Source organism: Grampus griseus, assembly GCF_964374135.1.
Source record: "Grampus griseus genome assembly, chromosome: 14".
In the NCBI taxonomy this organism is placed as follows: Eukaryota; Metazoa; Chordata; class Mammalia; order Artiodactyla; family Delphinidae; genus Grampus; species Grampus griseus.
In genome coordinates this window covers 16526730-16545502 of record NC_139008.1, presented here as the reverse complement: position 1 = coordinate 16545502, position 18773 = coordinate 16526730, and the positions used below count along the sequence as shown (strand labels likewise).

At 49.0% G+C, this 18773-nt stretch overlaps 1 protein-coding gene across 2 annotated transcripts; it reads right to left on the bottom strand.

The window, feature by feature from the left end:
• Positions 1-1916: 1916 nt before the first annotated feature.
• NFATC2IP (nuclear factor of activated T cells 2 interacting protein) lies at positions 1917-12630 on the bottom strand (the record flags this gene model as incomplete). 2 transcript variants are annotated; one of them, XM_082671423.1, is made up of 8 exons in its annotated part: positions 1917-4169; positions 5771-5880; positions 6006-6150; positions 7393-7579; positions 7670-7750; positions 8455-8569; positions 10880-10952; positions 12244-12630. In XM_082671423.1, the coding sequence occupies 8 exons, from the start codon at positions 12628-12630 to the stop codon at positions 4011-4013; spliced, it is 1257 nt and encodes a 418-aa protein (XP_082527549.1). In that variant the 3' UTR covers positions 1917-4010. The 2 variants fall into 2 exon arrangements, with proteins under 2 accessions (XP_082527549.1, XP_082527550.1); XM_082671424.1 differs by lacking the exons at positions 6006-6150; positions 7393-7579; positions 7670-7750; positions 8455-8569.
• Between the last annotated feature and the right edge of the window lie 6143 nt (positions 12631-18773).

The following is an 18773-nucleotide window of genomic DNA, read 5'->3' as shown; positions in this document are numbered from 1 at the left end:
GGATGCTTGTGCTCTGGATAAACAGGCTTTTAGGTAGCTAATATGCATTTCAGGAAGAATTCTAACGAACCCAGCTTCTTGCATCTTCCCATACATAGAAAAGCACTATAATCATTAACTTGAGAAAACTGCTCTTTGTGACCGGCAGTAATCTTTTACCAAAATGTATATCGATTGCTTGTACTCCCTGACCAAAATATTTACATGTAAACTGGTCTCACCCCCTACCTCTTTGGAGCAGTTTTTCAGAGCTATCTGAGAGGCTGTCTCCCAGGCTATAGTCCCCAGTAAGTCCCTGAATAAAACCTCAGATGTGGGGGAGGGGCGGTCATTGACTTTCCAGGAGGGAAAGAAGAGCAGTCCAAGCAGCAGAAAGCATGTGCAAAGGTCCTGCCACAGAAGGCAGCCTAATGAACACCAGGGTCTGAAAGCAGTGCAGTGTGGAGAGCAGTGAGAGAGGGAGGCTGGCTGGGGAGCGGGCGGGGAGCGGGCAGGGAGCAGTCTTCAACAGGCCCACCTGGTTTTCCATCTGGCTCTGCATTCCGTGGCCGTGTGGTCTGGGACAGGTTAATTCATCTTAGCTTGTTTCTCTTCTGTAAAATGGGAATAATAACACCTGCCTCCCAGGATTGCTCTGAGGATGAATGAGAGTAGGAAAAGTGCCAAGCTGTGGCACCAGATCAGGGCTCCTTAAAGTTTTTTTTTTTTTTTTTGCGGTACGCGGGCTTCTCACTGTTGTGGCCTCTCCCGTTGCGGAGCACAGGCTCCGGACGCGCAGGCTCAGCGGCCATGGCTCACGGGCCCAGCCGCTCCGCGGCATGTGGGATCTTCCCGGACTGGGGCACGAACCCGTGTCCCCTGCATCGGCAGGCGGACTCTCAACCACTGCGCCACCAGGGAAGCCCTCCTTAAAGTTTTGAATGTTTCTAATCAGGGGAGTTTTAGAAAGATTCCCTGACGAGTGATCAATCTCTTTGATCAAAAGGATGAATAATCACTCTCATCATCGAAGAAATGCAAATCCTTTTACAATGAGTAGTCTTTCCGTATCTTCCCCAGATTAAGCACTGGGGAAGAAAAGAGGAAACTGGAACCTTCTAGCACTTGCTAATGGATTTATAAAGAGGTCCAGTTACTTGTACTCAAGAGAAAATGGGTAGGTGCACATCCAATGATCTGTGATTCCATTCCTGGATATAAACCTGAGAAAAATCCCACTCGGGGTCACCACAATGTTGCCTGTGATAGCAACATACTGGGAGGCTAGAACGGGGTTTGGTTACAAGTGACAGAAATCCTCCAATAGCAGTGATTTTTTTTTTTTTTTTTTTGGCCACACGGCTTGCAGGATCTTAGTCCCTGGCTAGGTTTTGAACCCGGGCCCCAGCAGTAAAAGTGCCAAGTCCTAACCACTGGACCACCAGGGAATTACCACCCGATAGCAGTGATTTAAACAAGACAGGAAGTTCCCCTTCTCGCCAAAGCCCAGAGGTCAGTAGTGCAGGGCTGGTAAGACGCTGCATGGAAGCTCAGACCCAGGCGCCTTCTCTCCTTGTCCTGCCCTGCATGGCTTCCTTCCCCAAGGTCACCTTGTGTCAGTAGGGATGCTCCACTTCCAGTGAGCAGCAGGAAGAAAGCCAAAGAGAGGGGCACACACTGCCCGCTTAGGGACGTGTCCTGGAAGTCGCACACCTTCGTCTGAATTGGCATTTGGCCACACTTGGCTACAGTGGAGGCTGGCAAGCACTGTCTTCATTCTGAATTCTCTGTGCTTTCCTAAAAACCAGGGGTTCTGTTACCCTGGGAGGAGGAAGAATAGGTGTGAGCGGACAACAAATGGTCTGAGCCACAGGGGTCATGGGGAGGGCGTGGTCACGGGAAGGACAGAGAGACAGAAATCCTCAAATATACACAAGTTGAATGTATTCCCGTTTATTCTGTTGAGATTGAACATATTTTAATTTTAACGTGTTCAGACTTATTAATGGACATAAAATATCTGAAAAAAAATGAGTTATACCATATCACGGATTATTTAAATGTTAAAAAATTTTCTTTCTATATTTCCCACATTGTAAGTTCAAAGGAATACCACATTCCAACGAAAAACTCTTTAAAGAGAGTGATATGTTTTTGCCAAAATTATACCACCTATCAGTGGAAAATTCATGGCTTTATTAGTAGACGGTGCTGAGAAAACTGGCTCATTATATGGTGAAACTAAAACTTGGATCTCATAGACAAAGGTGAATTTCAAATAGTTTAAAAGTAGTATTCAACATTTCAGCAGCCAGTACAGCCTGGCATTAACCAATGAGAACAAATATTTGACCATGCAAAGCAGATGCCCGCACATACCAGTGTGTACTGGCTGGACTTCAGCCCGATATTAGTGGCCTAAATGTGAAAGAAAAGCTAATAAACTAACAGAGGAAAAATGTAAAATATCTTAACTACTTTTAAATAAGAAATCAAAAGCAACAAAATAGGTAATTCATCTACATTAAAATTAAGAATTTCTGTTCAGTGAAGGACACCCCTCAATATACAAACACAAGTGCCGTTTTGAGAGTTTTTTGCAACTGCCCAGGAATATACGAAGAACTTTTGAGGGTAAACAAACAAAAAAAAGATAGGAAGCCCCCATGAGAAAATGAGCAATTCACACAAAGGGAAACCAGAAAAGCTGACGGGTATATAAAGAAATTCCCCAAATTACTGGTGATCAGATGAATGTACATTAAAATACAGCACCACTTTACACCCAGCAGACCAGCAAAAATTAGAAAGTTGGCCAGTAGCAAGTGCTGGTGAGGATGGGGAGAAATAGGAAGCTTTAAGTGGGAGAGTCAATGGCCATTCTGAAAACAAATAGAGAAATTAACCTGTCCGACCCATATTCCCGTCCTGGGTACCTCTGCCAGAGAACTTTTCACGAAATATGGAAGGGGACACATAAAAAGATGTTCATGCTGAGGAGTTGGAGGCACCCAGGTGTCCACCACTTAGCAAACGTGTAAACAAAATGCAGTTGACACCCACCATGGAATACCTCAGAGCAGTTCAAAGAAATAAAGCTGATGTAGCATAAGCAACACAGGTTGAGTGAAAAAAGCTACAAGATCTACAGCATGATACTACATGTGGAAAAAGTCTATGCACACGTACAACATGGCATTTTTCGAGGATACATTCACATTCAAAAACATGTAATCAACACATTAAAATGGACGCTTACGGGAGAGGATGGAGTGAAGGGGAAAAGCCATAAAACCAGAGAAGCCTTGCGTGGACTGGAATCCTGAGATCCAAAACCAAAAGGCTCAAGGTGCTCAATTATGCCTTAAATAATGTGTGTGCATCAGGAAGGTGGCTTGAAAGGGTCCTGGGGTGAGGAAGACACCCAAGCCTGAGAATTTACTATATTCTTCAAAAGAATAACCCATCGTCTGCCTCTGCTGAAGCTAATACATGTGTGAGCTCGATCCTCTAGTTTCCTGCAGGCTGAGGAGCCACACCCCTGTATGTGCTTCAAGCAAACTTCACCCCCACCCCCCAATGACACTGAGGCCACTGCTGGTCCTGGACGTGGCATAAACGCCAGGCCTGGAATCCCATACCAGGGACTTCATGTTGATTTCAACTCACTCTTTCAATAGGAGCAGTCTCATAACGAGACATTTCGATAAAGGAAAGGGTGATGGTGGAGGAAAGGGTGAGGGTAAGGGATACCTTCTCCATGTCCCAGGGGACTGCAAAACTCAGCACACCCTGTGGATGGAGCCACAGTCCTCCCAGGGCAGCAAGGACCACCACACAACTAATCAGGTAGCTAACGGCTGGAAACCAGGGTCGACGGGGCGGGGCGGGGGGTGGTCCAAGCTCACCCCTTGATTTTGCTTCGGCTTGAGGATACGTTCTACCTCAGTTTCAGCGAGCCCTTATGGGGCCAAAAGGGGGCAGCCGCTCTCCCCAAGTCCAAGCTGGGCCTCTAAACAGGGAGTGGGGTTTCAGCTCCAGACCTCGATGAGGTCCCCGGATTCCATGCCCAGATCAGCCGGCAGCTCCTTGCCTGAAAGCTTTGTCCCATCGAAGAAGAAGGAGAGCTTGCGGCCCGAGAGTCCCATGGCCTCCTCGTAGCGGGACATGAGGGTCTTGAGAGGAGAATCCTGGATGGAGAGGAAAAACTGGATGTAAGAATTTGAAAAGAGGGGCTGAGGAGAACTTGTAGGGACAGACAGAGGACTTGCGACAGGGAGGACAAGGGAACAAGTCAAGTCAGAGCCCACGGAGGGAAAGGCAACTGGCTGAAGAGGCCAGCGGCAAGCTGGTTCCTCTCTAGGGAGCTGGGCCACAGAGCCCAGGACTGGGATGTCGGCTGTGGGTCAGGCAGGTTCTCCAAAGCCGGTCTCCTCACCTACGATGGAGGCATGAATCACAAGGAGGAAGCCAGCCGGGCTCTGGCTTCTGACCCAAGCTGGGGGCCAGGCGCTCCCACTGAAATGGATGTATAACCCTAGCCAAGTGCTATGGGTTGATTGTGTCCCCCAAAAAAGATACCTTGTGGTCTTAACCCCTGGTAAATGTGCATGTGACCTCATTTGGAAGATGTTATCAAGATAAGATGAGGTCATACTCGATTACAGTGGGCACTAAGGCAACAGGACTGGTGTGCTTATAAGAGAAAACAGACACACAGAGAGACACACAGGGAGAACGTCATGTGAGGAAAGAGGCAGAGACTGGAGTGATGCAGCTGTGAGCCAAGGACTGCCAGCCACCACCAGAAGCTAGGAGGAAGCAAGGAAGGATTCTACCTAGAGTCTCTGAAGGAGCATGACCCTGCTGACAACTTTTCTTTTTTTATAGTTGATTTACAATATTTTATTAGTTACAGGTTTACAACATCATGATTCAATATTTTTATAGATTATACTCTATTTAAAATTATTATAAAATAATGGCTATATTCCCCTCTTCTGTCCAATATATCTTTTTTTTTAACATCTCTATTGGAGTATAATTGCTTTACAATGGTGTGTTAGTTTCTACTTTATAACAAAGTGAATCAGCTATACATAAACATATATCCCCATATCTCCTCCTTCTTGCATCTCCCTCCCACTCTCCCTATCCCACCCCTCTAGGTGGACACAAAGCACCGAGCTGATCTCCCCGTGCTATGCAGCTGCTTCCCACTAGCTATCTATTTTATATTTGGTAGTGTATATATGTCATTGCCACTCTCTCACTTCGTCCCACCTGCTGACAACTTGATTTCGAACCTGTAGCCTCCAGAACTGTGAAAGAATACATTTCTATTGTTTTAAGCCACCCAGTTTGTTGTATTTTGTTATAGCAGCTCTCAGAAACTAATATGGCCAAGTTACTCCACCTCTATAGAGGTTGGCTTCCGTATTTGTTAGATGAGGGTAACAACAGTGCTTTCCCATATAAGATTGTTGTGAAATTCAATAATATCCTGAATGTGAAGTAAATATCCTTAACACAGGGACTGTCACTTCTTTTGTAATTACGATGGGTTTTATTGGTTACTGTCCAAGGGTGATTTTGACTTCAACCAGGAGTTAGGAGACCAGAGCCAGGCTCCCAGCAGAAGGGGGAGGGAAATTGAACACTGGGCTTTTTCCACTATCTAGGATGGGTGGGGACCCAAGACCACAGAGGGCAGTGACTCCATCCTCCACCCACTGACACGAGACCACAGAGCACGGGGCAAGGGGCACAGAGAGCCAACTCCCCCACTCACTCGAGGCAGCGAGACTTCCAGCAGCTGGTGCTTCTCCTTCCCCTGCACCCGCAGCTGGAGCAGGTGGGACTTCTCTGTGACATCCGGAGAACTTGCTAGCACCACGCAGTCTGTGGGGGGCAGGATCGGGAAGCCAGGCCTAAGCGGGGGTTGGAAGCAGGGTCCCCTCTGGGCCTCTTCCCATATCCCCTCCCTGTGGCAAAAGCCTCCTCAAGCCTCCCTGCCTTCCTCTCACCAATGATGTCAGCCACTCCAAGCTTTAGGGTCCTGGGGGTGGCGGTAGGGGACAGCTCTGTCTCTCCGAAGAGCAAGAGGATCCTGCTTGGGGACACCCCAAGACGGCCGGCCATGTGGTCCACCACGCTCTGGAGGGGCTCCGACTGGGAGGGGGACAAGAAGTGAAGGAGGCCTTCCTGCCTTGATGTGCTTCCCCCCCACCCACCCCCAGTTTCTGGCCTTAACTACTTGCTGAATTCCTCATCTGTGAGTTCCACCATATTTACCTGGCAAGGCATAAAATAAAATCATGTTAACAAGGGGTTCAGGCAAGTGACACAAAGACACGAAGCAGCCATGAGTTAGGAGAGAAAAGGGAGTGGTGGGGATTGCGGCCAACCAGAACCAGATACGCCCCATCTAAACAGGCCAGCTGTTCCGCAGTTCCAGCTGATTGGTACCATGTAGGAATATGGGCCAGGTACTGTATCTTCCTATTTAAGAGAAACCAGAAATCTGGACCCTGGTACAAAATCACCCATTGCAAAGGTTGGCGATGAACTCATATGTTCATGTGAGTCATACATGGGACTTCCCTGGGGGTCCAGTGGTTAAGACTCCACGCTTCCACTGCAGGGGGTGCGGGATCGATCCCTGGTTGGGGAAGTTCTGCATGCCGTGAAGTGCAGCCAAAAAAATAAATAAATAAAAGCACCGTACAGCACAAAAGAAGAAGAAGCATGGGACTTCCCTAATGGTCCAGTGGCTAAGATTCTGCGTTCCCAATGCAGGGGGTTCGATCCCTGGTCAGGGAACTAAGATCTCGCATGCCACACAGCAGGGGCAAAAAAAAAAAAGAAGAAGAAGAAGAAGAAGCACAGTTGATAAGGCCATGGGCTGCCAGTTCACAAGCCCTAGCTTAGTTGCTTGCCTGATGCATGGTTACTGCTGGATAAATGGTCACTTCTGTTATCATTCTTGTTTTGGAATTGGAGTCATCCCTACAAAAAGAGTAGCCTTCATCAGGAAGCTAGCGGGGATCGGAATGACCAAGTGACATCTGGGTGTCCAAGGCAGTAAGAGCAAGCACAAGAGGGAAGCACAGGGTCCGAGGGAAGGAAAGAGGGAGGGATGCACCCTGGGGAGGGGCTACCAAGCAAAACTGCTTAGGATGTTTTAGTGGAGCCTTGAAAACGGGTGGGAAGTTTGCCAGAAAGAGAGGGGAGAGGGAGGAAAAAAATCTCCCAAGGGGAAGAGTGAGCACAAAGGCGCACAGGGCTGAACAAGCGCTGGGCAGCTCCAGACAGCAGGATGGGCAAAGGAAGCCACGGTCCCTCTGCCCAGACACCACAGTCTCTCCACAGACAGTTCCTGGGACCCTTCTCCCAGGCTCTTCAGGCACTTACCATTCTGACGGGCAATCTGATCAGGTCAGCCCGGCACTGGATTTTGAGCGGCAAGAGCCGAGGGTTCTCTGGGAGAGTGGGCCCCTCCAGTAGGACCACCTCATCCTCTTGGCTCAGGTGGTCCTGGCCCTGGGGCTGCTTGGGACTCAGGCAGGAACGGAGATCTTGGAGGCGCTTGTTCACCTCTCTGGGGTGCAGAAGGAACTGTGGGTCAGTCAGGGTGGGCCCCTCCACCCTGCCCCTCTCCACCCCGCCCAGAGCCCCCTGCCCCTGGCACCTTAACTTCTGGAGTGCCCGAGCATGCTTCCTGCTGTTGGTCCGGGGCAGACGTGGAGGCAAAGGTGAGGTGTCCTGAACCCTGTAGAGATAAAAGAGGGACAGGATGGAGAAAGAGGTGAGACCCCAGCCCCACACCTCTCCTCATGGGACCCCTGGGGACCAGAGGGGTACCTGCAGAATCAAGAGAGAGCATCTTCCAGTGACATCCATCTTATGGGAAGACAGGGGGAGGTAAGGACAGGGAAAACCTGAGTCATAATTTTTATATTTATATGACCCAAATATGAGGGAGGAGAATGCCTAACTTTTAAGATAAGTTACTTCCCAGGTAAATGTCTGATAACATCCAAATGACACCAAGCACTTACTATCGGCCAAGGGTTAACTCTTAATTTACCCCAAAATTCTGACCCAGGTACCACTATTATCCCCATTTTACAGAAGAGAAAATTGAAGCACAGAGAGGCTGGCTAAGAGACAGCTGCCGGATTTGAACCACAGGGCAGTGTGCAAAGCCACACCCTTCACCCCTGCATCACTACTTTCTTAGACACAAAGCTGAAATCTCCACTTCCTGGCGGGTCCTGAGGGCCCGCTGTCATCCTCTGATGGGGCTCACCTCTTCTTTCCCCCAAGAAGAGCTTCATTCCTCACCTGAACCTCAAGACTCCTTCCGTCCTTCTCCTTACCCTTTGAGGAGCCAGCCAAGGTTCTGCCTGCCTCAGCCTAGCCCCCCCAACTCCCTTTCTGCTCCAGCGGCCCCAGGACCCTCGCCTCACTCACAGTAACATCTCTTTCTTCTCTTCTCCGTCCCTACTCCTCAGCTTCTTCTTCCAGGGAGAATTGGGACGTGGGGAATCCTCAGCGTGGAGACTGCTGGAATCTGCCATGTCTGCCTCTGGGGACAGAGCAGGAGGAAGTGGAAAGGGTTAGCCAAGAGAGGGCAGCGGGAGGCCAAGGAGAGACAAGTCAGAGGCTTCAGAAGGTTCTGAGAAAGGAGGAGACTAAGGGAGCCCCAGACACACACAATCACTGGGGAAGGGCTCAAGGGGTGTGAGTCAAAAGGGAAAAGCCTACCTCAGAGAGAAGAATGAACTGGAGCCTGACAGATTAGAGCAAGAGAGTGTCAGAACTTCGTGCTAAGGCATGAGACAGTGGTGAGTGTGGACAGTCGGAAAGTGGCTCACCCCAACTGAAGCATGCTCTTCTCACTTTTGATCACATGCACCCCACAAATGAAGAACACTGAGCACACAACCCGGAAGACAGGTATTTACTTAATACACATATACTACGTACTATACAGGGACATACTATTATATATGTTATGAAACATACACTAAAACAAATGTCAAAGGATGGGGTTTTTTTCTGATATTTCTCTTATTTTCTTCCCATACTCAGTTTGGTGGGCACAGAGAGACTGTGACTCAGGTGGAGGAGGGGGTGTGGGGCAGGGAGGGAATGAGGTAAAGAGGTAAGTATAGGCCTTCTGAGCCTACGTTTCTCAAATTTCATCCGTGTGTCATTGCCATATTTTGCCATATCTCTGTATTATTTAATATCTTTCTTTCTTTCTTAAGTTAATTTATTTATTTTCAGCTGCGTTGGGTCTTCGTTGCTGCGTGTGGGCTTTCTCTAGTTGCAGCGGGTGGGGGTACTCTTCGTTGCGTGCGCGGGCTTCTCATTGTGGTGGCTTCTCTTGCTGTGGAGCTCAGGCTCTAGGCGCGCAGGCTTCAGTAGCTGTGGCATGTGGGCTCAGCAGTTGTGGCTCGCAGCCTCTAGACTGCAGGCTCAGTAGCTGCGGCGCACGGGCTTAGTTGCTCCGCGGCATGTGGGATCTTCCTGGACCAGGGCTCAAACCCGTGTCCCCTGCATTGGCAGGCGGATTCTTAACTACTGTGCCACCAGGGAAGTCCTAATATCTTTCTTTAAATCACTCATTTTAACTTGAATATCTTATAAAAGGAAATCAGGTATAATATTCTAAACTACAGAAGCTCTTTTCCATTTGCTTGCCACACGATCATCATTAACCATAAGATAATTACTGTGAATACAAAACAGTGATAATGAATCCTAGATCAGTGGTTCTCAGAGGCAATTTTGCCTCCTGGGGGACATGTGGCAATGTCTGTAGACAATTTTGGTTGTCACAATGAGGGGAGGAAGGGGTTGGGGTATGATACTGGGATCTGGTGGGTAGAGGTCAGGATGTTGCTAAACATCCCACAGGGCACAGGACAGCCCCAAACAAAGAATGATCCAGTCCAAATGTCAGTAGCACCAAGGTTGTGAAATCCTGTCCTAGTAGCTGCCAGAGGCCTGAGATTCTGCGTTTCTGACAAACGCCTGGAAGATACCCAACATTCCTGGGTCCACATTTTGAGTGGCAAGGACAGAGGTGCCTTTGTACTTCTCTGTTCCAGGTACCATATATGCAAACCATATATGTAGCCCAAGAGGGGGCTTTCTATATATTCTCTTTAATTAAGTCTCACCAGAATCCTTTGACATAGGTCCATTTTTTATCCCCATTTTGCTGATGAGGAAATTGAAGCATTGAGAGATTAACTCGCCCAAGGTCACACAGCTACTAAGGGGTAGAACTGGCATTCAAACCAGGCCTGCTGGTTCCCAAATCAGCTCTTAATCACCCTGCCATACTCCCTCATGGTGCAAAAGTCTTAGTCCAAGGTCTGCATTTGCCCACTGGATCGCTTCCCTATTAGACTTGATTCCTACTCACTGCCCTTGAGTGGTTTGCAAAAATCACATCACTGAGGGAGAATAAAGGCTGGGCAGCCCTGAAAAGATTCAAATAACACCCTGCTGGCTCCAGAGTGTTCCCAAGACACTTGTTGAAGACGTAACAAGATGTTACAGATTCTTAACACTTCCCCCTCCCCTGTTCCCAGGATTACAGAATCAGAATCTCTGGGGCTGGCACCTGGAAATCTGTATATTAGCTCACTCTTATGCCTATTAGAGTTGGCGGAAGGGTGTTTTGACAGCATTTTCTGTGCCTTCTGGTTAACAATCCAGCTCCTTTCAGGATTGGAGCTTTTTCTGGCTAGGATGCAGGAGTCACCTCTCCCATGTCCTTCCCCTGAGCCTCAGGAAACAACTAACCGCAGGGATGTAAACTCCAGAAAGTCTCCTCAAAGAGGCCAGCTCTGGGCACCTCTCCCTAGAAGCCCTCCCTTACCTTCCTCAGTCTCTGGGGGGCAGAATTTCAGGAGGGACTTGTGGTCTGGGATGAGGTGGAGGCTGCTTTTCACCTGCAAAGAAAAAGTAGATCAGTCCCAAATCCTCCCTCCACTTAAAGAGAAAACTGGGGTCGATTCTTCCCTCACACCCAGGCCTCCTCCAGCTCCCAAGTCCTCCCTAAGGATGTAGACATTACAGCCCTCCCACAGGGACTCTGGAGCTCAGCTTCCCCAGGATCCAAAATTGGAGTACCCTACCGTACAGTATCACTTATATGTGGAATCTAAAATATGACACAAACGAACATATCTACAAAGCAGAAACAGACTCACAGACATAGAGAACACACTTGTGGTTGCCAAGGGGAAGGGGGGAGGGATGGACTGGGAGTTTGGGGTTAGTAGATGCAAACCATTACATATAGAATGGATGGACAAGGTCCTACTGGATAGCACAGGGAACTATATTCAATGTCCTGGGATAAGCCATAATGGAAAAGAATATAAAAAAGAATGTGTAGGGCTTCCCTGGTGGCGCAGTGGTTGAGAGTCCGCCTGCCAATGCAGGGGACACGGGTTCATGCCTCAGTCCGGGAAGATCCCACGTGCCGCGGAGCGGCTGGGCCCGTGAGCCATGGCCGCTGGGCCTGCGCGTCCGGAGCCTGTGCTCCGCAACGGGAGAGGTCGCGGCAGTGAGAGGCCCGCGCACCGCAAAAAAAAAAAAAAAAAAAAAAAAAGAATGTGTATACATACATGTATAACTGAATCACTTTGCTATACAGCAGAAATTAACACAACATTGTAAATCAACTACACTTCAATTTAAAAAGATAAGTACTCTGACTCCGACACCCCTTTCCCTAATGCACTGTAAGGATGCAAGGTTAGTTCCCCTTTTTTACGAAGCTGCTAGCCATCCTGCTATCTTAGAATCCTTGGGAATCTCAGCCCCCTAGCTCACCCTACCACGTGGGGACTCCAGCCTCCTGGAGCCCCCACTTCTCTCTGAACTTCCATGGACCCCAGTCCCCATCTTCCTGGATCTTTAGCAGTGGGCCCCAACCTTAAAACCCAGTATGCCCCAAATCCCAGCCCTAGGAGCCTCAACTCTTCTCTGAACCATCAGGGATCCCAAATCCTTAGGCTCTCTATACCCCCGACATTCCAGCTCCTGGGAATCCCAAACTCCCAGCACACTCCAAACCCCTTCACCTCCCCAATTTACAGAAACCCCAGGAACCCTGCCCCCAAGGCTCCTAGCCCCTGCTTCCGTTTAGTCTCCCAAGACCAATCCTAGAACCCTACCCTCAACATTTCTAAACCCAGCCCTTCCGCGCTAGCCCTCTCGGGGACCCGCGTGCACCTTCTCGGAGTACACTGGAACCGCCGGTGCCTCCTCGGGATCCAGCAGCAACTGCCGCCGCCGCCTGACCAAGACCCGAGGGGTTTCAGCCGGCCGTGCGTCCGCCCCTTCGCTGTCACTGTCGCTGTCGTCCCGGGGCGCGGCCGGCACGGGGGGTTCCGGGAGCGGGACCTCGGCCGGGTCCGCAGTGCCCCGCGCCGTTGCGACCTCCAAGACATCCTCATCGCTGTCGCTGACCAAGTCCACAAGCACCGAGTCCAGGGTGCGCCGGGCTGGCGATCGTTGAGCGCCAGGACGCCGGCCACGGCCGCCCCGGGATCCCCGAGCCCCTCGGCCGACACCGCCGCCTCTGGGCCGCCGGCCCTTTTTCCTCACCGGCTCCGCCATGGCACACACCCGGCTGCCACAGTCGCCCGCCTCTAGCCAACTCGCCTGGCCCCCTCCAGCGGCTTCCGCCCTTCATTGGGTGAACTGCCTGCTAGTCAGCACCTCTCCCCGCCCACACCCTCTGGATCCACCTCTCCGCCTTTTCACTGGTCGCTGCACCCGCCCATCACACATTCACCACTGAAACCAAGGCGCCAAAGATTCCAATCAGCCTCGGCGCAATCGGCGTAGGTTTCGACTCGTCCCGGCTCACCCATTGGCCTGACCATCCTTCTACAAAGCCCCGCCCACTGAAGAGAGTCTTTTTGCTGGTTGGTGGAGGAGCGGGGCATCCTGGGAATTGTAGTCTGCAAGCCCTCAGGCTAGAGTGGAAGGAGTCCGGCTGGGAATTGCTTTTAGAAACTGCAGACCTCACGGGTGTCCCGTTTATTCTTTCCCCCAACCGCTTGGTGGGCTGAGTAATTCCGCTCGACGCCGACCCCTCGCACACGACCCCTCCTCACGTACAGAATCCGCACAATACGACCCTGGACCAACACTTCAATACCGCGCAACTCTTCGCATAACCTTCGACAGCATACATACCTTCCCTCACACTGGAGGTCCCGACAGACACTTTTCACGGGCAAAGTCAACCCAACATACACTCTTGCAACACCCTCCCACAAGGTACACCTAAGCACAACCCGCCTCACAAACACCTGGAAGGGCAAATACAAGTGAAAAGTAAGAGGCTTAATTCTCCCTGTTGAAAATAAGGGACGTGACTTCTCCCCCTTCTCCCTTTTCTTTCAGAATTTCTTTCTTGGAACTTTTCAAAATGTATGTAAATCTTTGTAATGGCTAACTAAGCCTCTTGCCAGTCTCATAACTCAGAACTCCAGGACCTGGGAGACATTTTCTTTTTAATTTAAGTTTAGTTGATTTACAATGTTGTGTTTCTGGTGTACAGCAAAGTGATTCAGTTTTCCATGTATTTTCTTTCTCAGATTCTTTTCCATTATAGTTTATTACAAGATATTGAATATAGTTCCCTGTGCTATGCAATAGGACCTTGTTGTTTATCTATTTTATATTTAGTAGTTTGTATCTGCTAATCCCAAACTCCTAATTTATTCCACCCCCCACCCCACTCCCTTTCCCCTTTGGTAACCATAAGTTTGTTTTCTATGTCTGTGAGTCTGTTCCTCTTTTGTAAATAAATTCTGGAGCCATCTTTTTGAAATGCAAGCATCAGGGGAAATAGCTCCCAATCTCCCCATCTCCCAGCTCCAGCGGGAGAATAACAGCCTAACTTCATGGAGGCTCTGCTGCAATATACAAAACCACCTCCCATCAAAAATACTGTAAACAACTACACTCCAATAAAAATTTTTCAAAAAAGAAAAGAAACGAAACTCGATAAATCAGACTCTAGAAAAAAAAAAAAGATGTCATAAGTTTGTCTTGCCCTTGGATAAAAGCCAATCACCATGATAAAGTTAGGATGATCTACGTGTGCCTAAAGGTAGTGTCAAGTCTTCTTACTTGAGGCCTAGTCATTGTTTATCTTGAAAACAAGATATGGGTTTTGAAAACTTATCTTGAAAACAGGATAATGGGTGGTACCTGCTTGGCTATATAAAATGGTGAGATTTCTTTCTGCTTTTGCAATCCATCTCTCAGGGGATTGCCTGTAACGTGCCTGGCATTCTGTTTAATGCTTATTCAATAATAAAACTGTTTTCTCAAACGTATGGACACCAAGGGGGCAAAGTGGCGGTGGAGGGTGGTGGTGGGGTGGGGTGGCGGTGGGATGAAGTGGGAGATTGGGATTGACACATATACATTAATATGTATAAAATAGATAACGAATAAGAACGTGCGGTATAAAAGATAAATTAAATAAAATTCAAATATTCAAAAAAATAATAATAAAACTGTTTTCTGTCTCTACTACCTCTGTGTAGAGGTTTTCTGGGTGGGAAGAAGGTTTTGTTTTTTTCATTTCATTTCCCCAACACACCCACCAACGACATTGCATACCTCAGAGGCTACATATCCTCCACACATCTACTGTATCCACAACTCCTGTACAACATGCACCCCAACGCAGCACAGATGTAACCGATCAGGACCCCATGGGGCCTTCCTGGGACAGGCCCTCCCCCCCATATCTTCTGCTTTAGCTCCTCTCTGAAGTATTGATACCTAGATAACAATATTTGATGCACACTTCCTAAGTTGTTTTACAGATGTGAAAACCCCCCACCAGGACTTGGGGCAGTGGTTAAGAATCTGCCTGCCAATGCAGGGGACACGGGTTTGAGCCCTGGTCTGGGAAGATCCCACATGCCGTGGAGCAACTAAGCCCGTGTGCCACAACTACTGAGCCTGTGCTCTAGAGCCTGCGAACCACAACTACTGAGCCCACGCGCCTAGAGCCCTGCTCCGCAACAGGAGAAGCCACAGCAATGAGAAGCCCACGCACCTCAACAAAGAGTAGCCCCTGCTCAGCCCCTGCTTGCTGCAACTAAAGAAAGCCCGTGTGCAGCAACGAAGACCCAACGCAGCCATAAATAAATAAATAAAATTTTAAAACTATGCTTTGCCGAAACCATTTGGGGAGCTCCAGGCTTTTTAGGGCAGGAGCCACCTGTCTCCTTGCAGGGCCCTGAATAAACTTTTCTCTGCTCCAAACCTCGATGTTTTGGTTTGTTTGGCCTCACTGTGTATTGGGCACACGAACTTGCACGCTAACACAGACACACCCCTCCTACACTTCACACCTCCCATATTGCCTCCAACTGCATGACCCTCGTTGGCCTTAGAAATAAAAGTCAGTTATTCTACCAGCAAGAATGTGTTTATTCAGGAATAGCAGAGGAATTGCAATTTGGGACAAGGAAGCTTTGGCGAAAGCCATAGGCAAGTCCAACAAAGAAGGTTATTTTATAGAGAAAAGGGAGGACATTGGGAGGGGTCGTTTTGAAGGAAAGTCCATTGGAGAAACGTGAAAGTTCAGGGTGATGATGGTTTCTCATTGCCTGAGTTGCTCGGGTAGTGGATTTCTTCTAGGAGATTTAATGTACATCTTTTCCTGTTGGGACCTGTAATTGATAATTCTTTCCTGTCCATGATTCTTCTGTTGGGGTCTTTAACTGACAGTTCTTCCTGTAATTGATGACAAGTGGTACAGCATGAAAGCTCCCCCTTCAGACTCCATTTTAGTGAGGTTTCCTTTTATTAATTTTCACTCCCCTGACACCTCACACTATACATGCCACACTATACTTCACACATAACATCCACACAGCATACACCCAATACCACCTGTCTCTCACACACTTAACGTTCACATAACTTGTACTTCACACATCCATCCAGTACAGCATCTTTTTTTTTTTACAAATTAATTAATTTATTTATCTATTTTTGGCTGTGTTGGGTCTTCATTGCTGCGCGCGGGCTTTCTCTAGTTGTGACGCGTGGGGGCTACTCTTCGTTGCAGTGCGCGGGCTTCTCCTTGCGGTGGCTTCTCTTGTTGCGGAGCATGGGCTCTAGGCGTGCGGGCTTCAGTAGTTGTGGCTCATGGGCTCTAGAGCGCAGGCTCAGTACTTGCAGTGCACAGGCTTAGTTGCTCTGTGGCATGTAGAATCTTCCCGGACCAGGGCTCAAAGCCGTGTTCCCTACATTGGCAGGCAGATTCTTAACCACTGCGCCACCAGGGAAGTCCCAGTACAGCATCTTTTTTTTTTTTTTTTTTTTGGCTGCGTTGGGTCTTTGTTGCTGCACGCGGGATTTCTCTAGTTGCAACGCGTGGGGGCTACTCTTCGTTGCAGCGCGCGGGCTTCTCATTGTGGTGGCTTCTCTTGTTGCGGAGCACAGGCTCTAGGCGCTCAGGCTTCAGTAGTTGTGGCACGCGGGCTCAGTAGTTGTGGCACACAGGCTTAGTTGCTCGCGGCATGTGGGATCTTCCCAGACCAGGGCTCAAACCCGTGTCCCCTGCATTGGCAGGCGGGTTCTTCACCACTGCGCCACCAGGGAAGTTCCCCTAGTACAGCATCTTGATGACCACCCACATCCCATCCCATCCCCCTCCTCTGCTACACTGATATCCCCCAAACACACACCCCAACTCAGCCCACACTTCAAGTGCTCCACGTAGACTCAGCCAAGGTCAAGACTGAAAGCACACAACCCCAGCAGGTGAGGCTGTTCCCCAAGGAACAAAGACTCTGGACCTGGCAGAGTGGACTCCAAGGACCTCCTAGCCCTGGGAACTCTTCATCCACTCTTTATAGTAAGGCTGGAAGCATAGAGATTACACCAAAAGCCCTTCTGCAGCCTCGGTCCCTACCTGGGAGGCCCCTGCAAACTAGGGGTGACCCTGAGGGCCTGAAACCTCTCTCAAGCCTCCTTCTCCCTAAATCTTGTTCAGGAACTCTAAGTGATCCAGTCCCTGCCAAAGAAACAGGTCATGGGGTGGGAATCTGTGAAGCTTTGGAGTGTGGCTTTCTTCTGAGCAGGTCCCTGCACTGGAGGAGTTCCTAATCCAAATATTCTGTGTGCCCTCTGGCTCCTGGGACACAGTAGGCCCTTAATAAATGCCAAATAATAATAATAGCTAATGTTCGAGTGCCTACTATGCTACTGTCATGTGCTTTACATCTCATTTAAGATTCACTAAGGTAGCTATCATTATTATCCCTGTTCTACAGACCAGGAAACTGCAGCACAGAGAGTTTGAGTCACACAGCCAGAAAGGGTTGGAGCTGGGATTCAAACTCAGGTAGTCTAATTCCAGAGCACTGGGCTGGAGTTAGCACACCTCTGTTCCTCATCTTCTCCCAAGACTTCACTGGGTAGCAGAGCTCACAGGAGTAGCTCCAGCCTCTGGCCCCTGAATCTCAGGACTTGGCACAGTCCTTCATTCACTCCTCCTTCCCCACTCATTTCCTGAGCTCCTGATCTTTGCCATCCCCTGGCTGGGTACCAGGGGCACAGAGAAGACCCAGACATGGATTCACCCTTGAGAAGGTAGGATGTTTTCACCAGGAGTGTCATGTTCAAATGATTCAGGCACAGGCAGGAGACCTACATGAATGAAGCAGACTGGGTGAAAGGCAATAGGGAATGGTGGGGACTTTGGCAATATGGAAAGCTTACATTAGCTGAAGGGTAAGGTCAGGTCAGGGTGTGAATCCTGAGCTAGATCTGGGATATTTATTATTATTTTTTTAATTTTGTTTCTGCCACATGGACTGTGTCCAAGAGGGAAGGCCAAGGAAATGCTGAAGTTTCATTTCCCATCCCCTGCATTCCAAACGTACACTATGCAAATATAACAAGAGGCATCGCTTTCCTTCTTTTCTTTTTCTTAATAGATACCTGAGCTCAAAAGCAGGACAGAATCTCCCTGGTTCTAGAAATAACGAAGGAAATCAAAGCTACAACATTGAGAGGGCAGCGCGTGGGAATGCTGGGATCCCTGGGATTGGAGTTTTAATGTCCCCATGGGGACAGAGGTTAAGGCTGCGGCCCCAGGAAGAGCAGAGATGGAATCCAGAAATCTGGCTGCTGAAACTAAGCCCCATGTGCAAAGCTGGGAGCTGAGAAAGGCCTGTCTCTCCTGGGCACAGAAGACAGAGGGGAAAACAATCCATCCACAGGCCTTGGGATGCAGTTTGGAAAAAGTCACGGCAGGAAATCAGAATCCCCAGAGTCACCAGAGTATGGGCTTCGAGTCAGACCAAACCCCTAGGGCAAAAGCCTGCTCTAAATAAAATGGTCAGAAACCTGTGCAGCCTGTAAGACTGTGGCAGAAGCCAAAGCAAGCTGGCCCCAGAAGATGTGAGTGAGGCAAAGGACTCCTGCAGGAGAAACACGAAGAACGCTTCCATGGTGACACACCGTGGGAGGTTTCACCCCATTGCACAGATGGCGATAATCGCCTCCTCCCTAATGCTACTTTATGCCTGGGAACACTGAGGGCCATGGAGCTTGAGTAAGGTGCCTAAAGTGAGCTAGCAGCTGAAGTATTTAATTTCTCTGTGCCGCAGTCTTCTCAGCTCTAAGGTGACAATAATTTTAGCGTACCTTCCCCATGGAATTGTCATGAAGATAAAATGGGCTGCTACTTGTAAAGCATTTATTAGAACAAT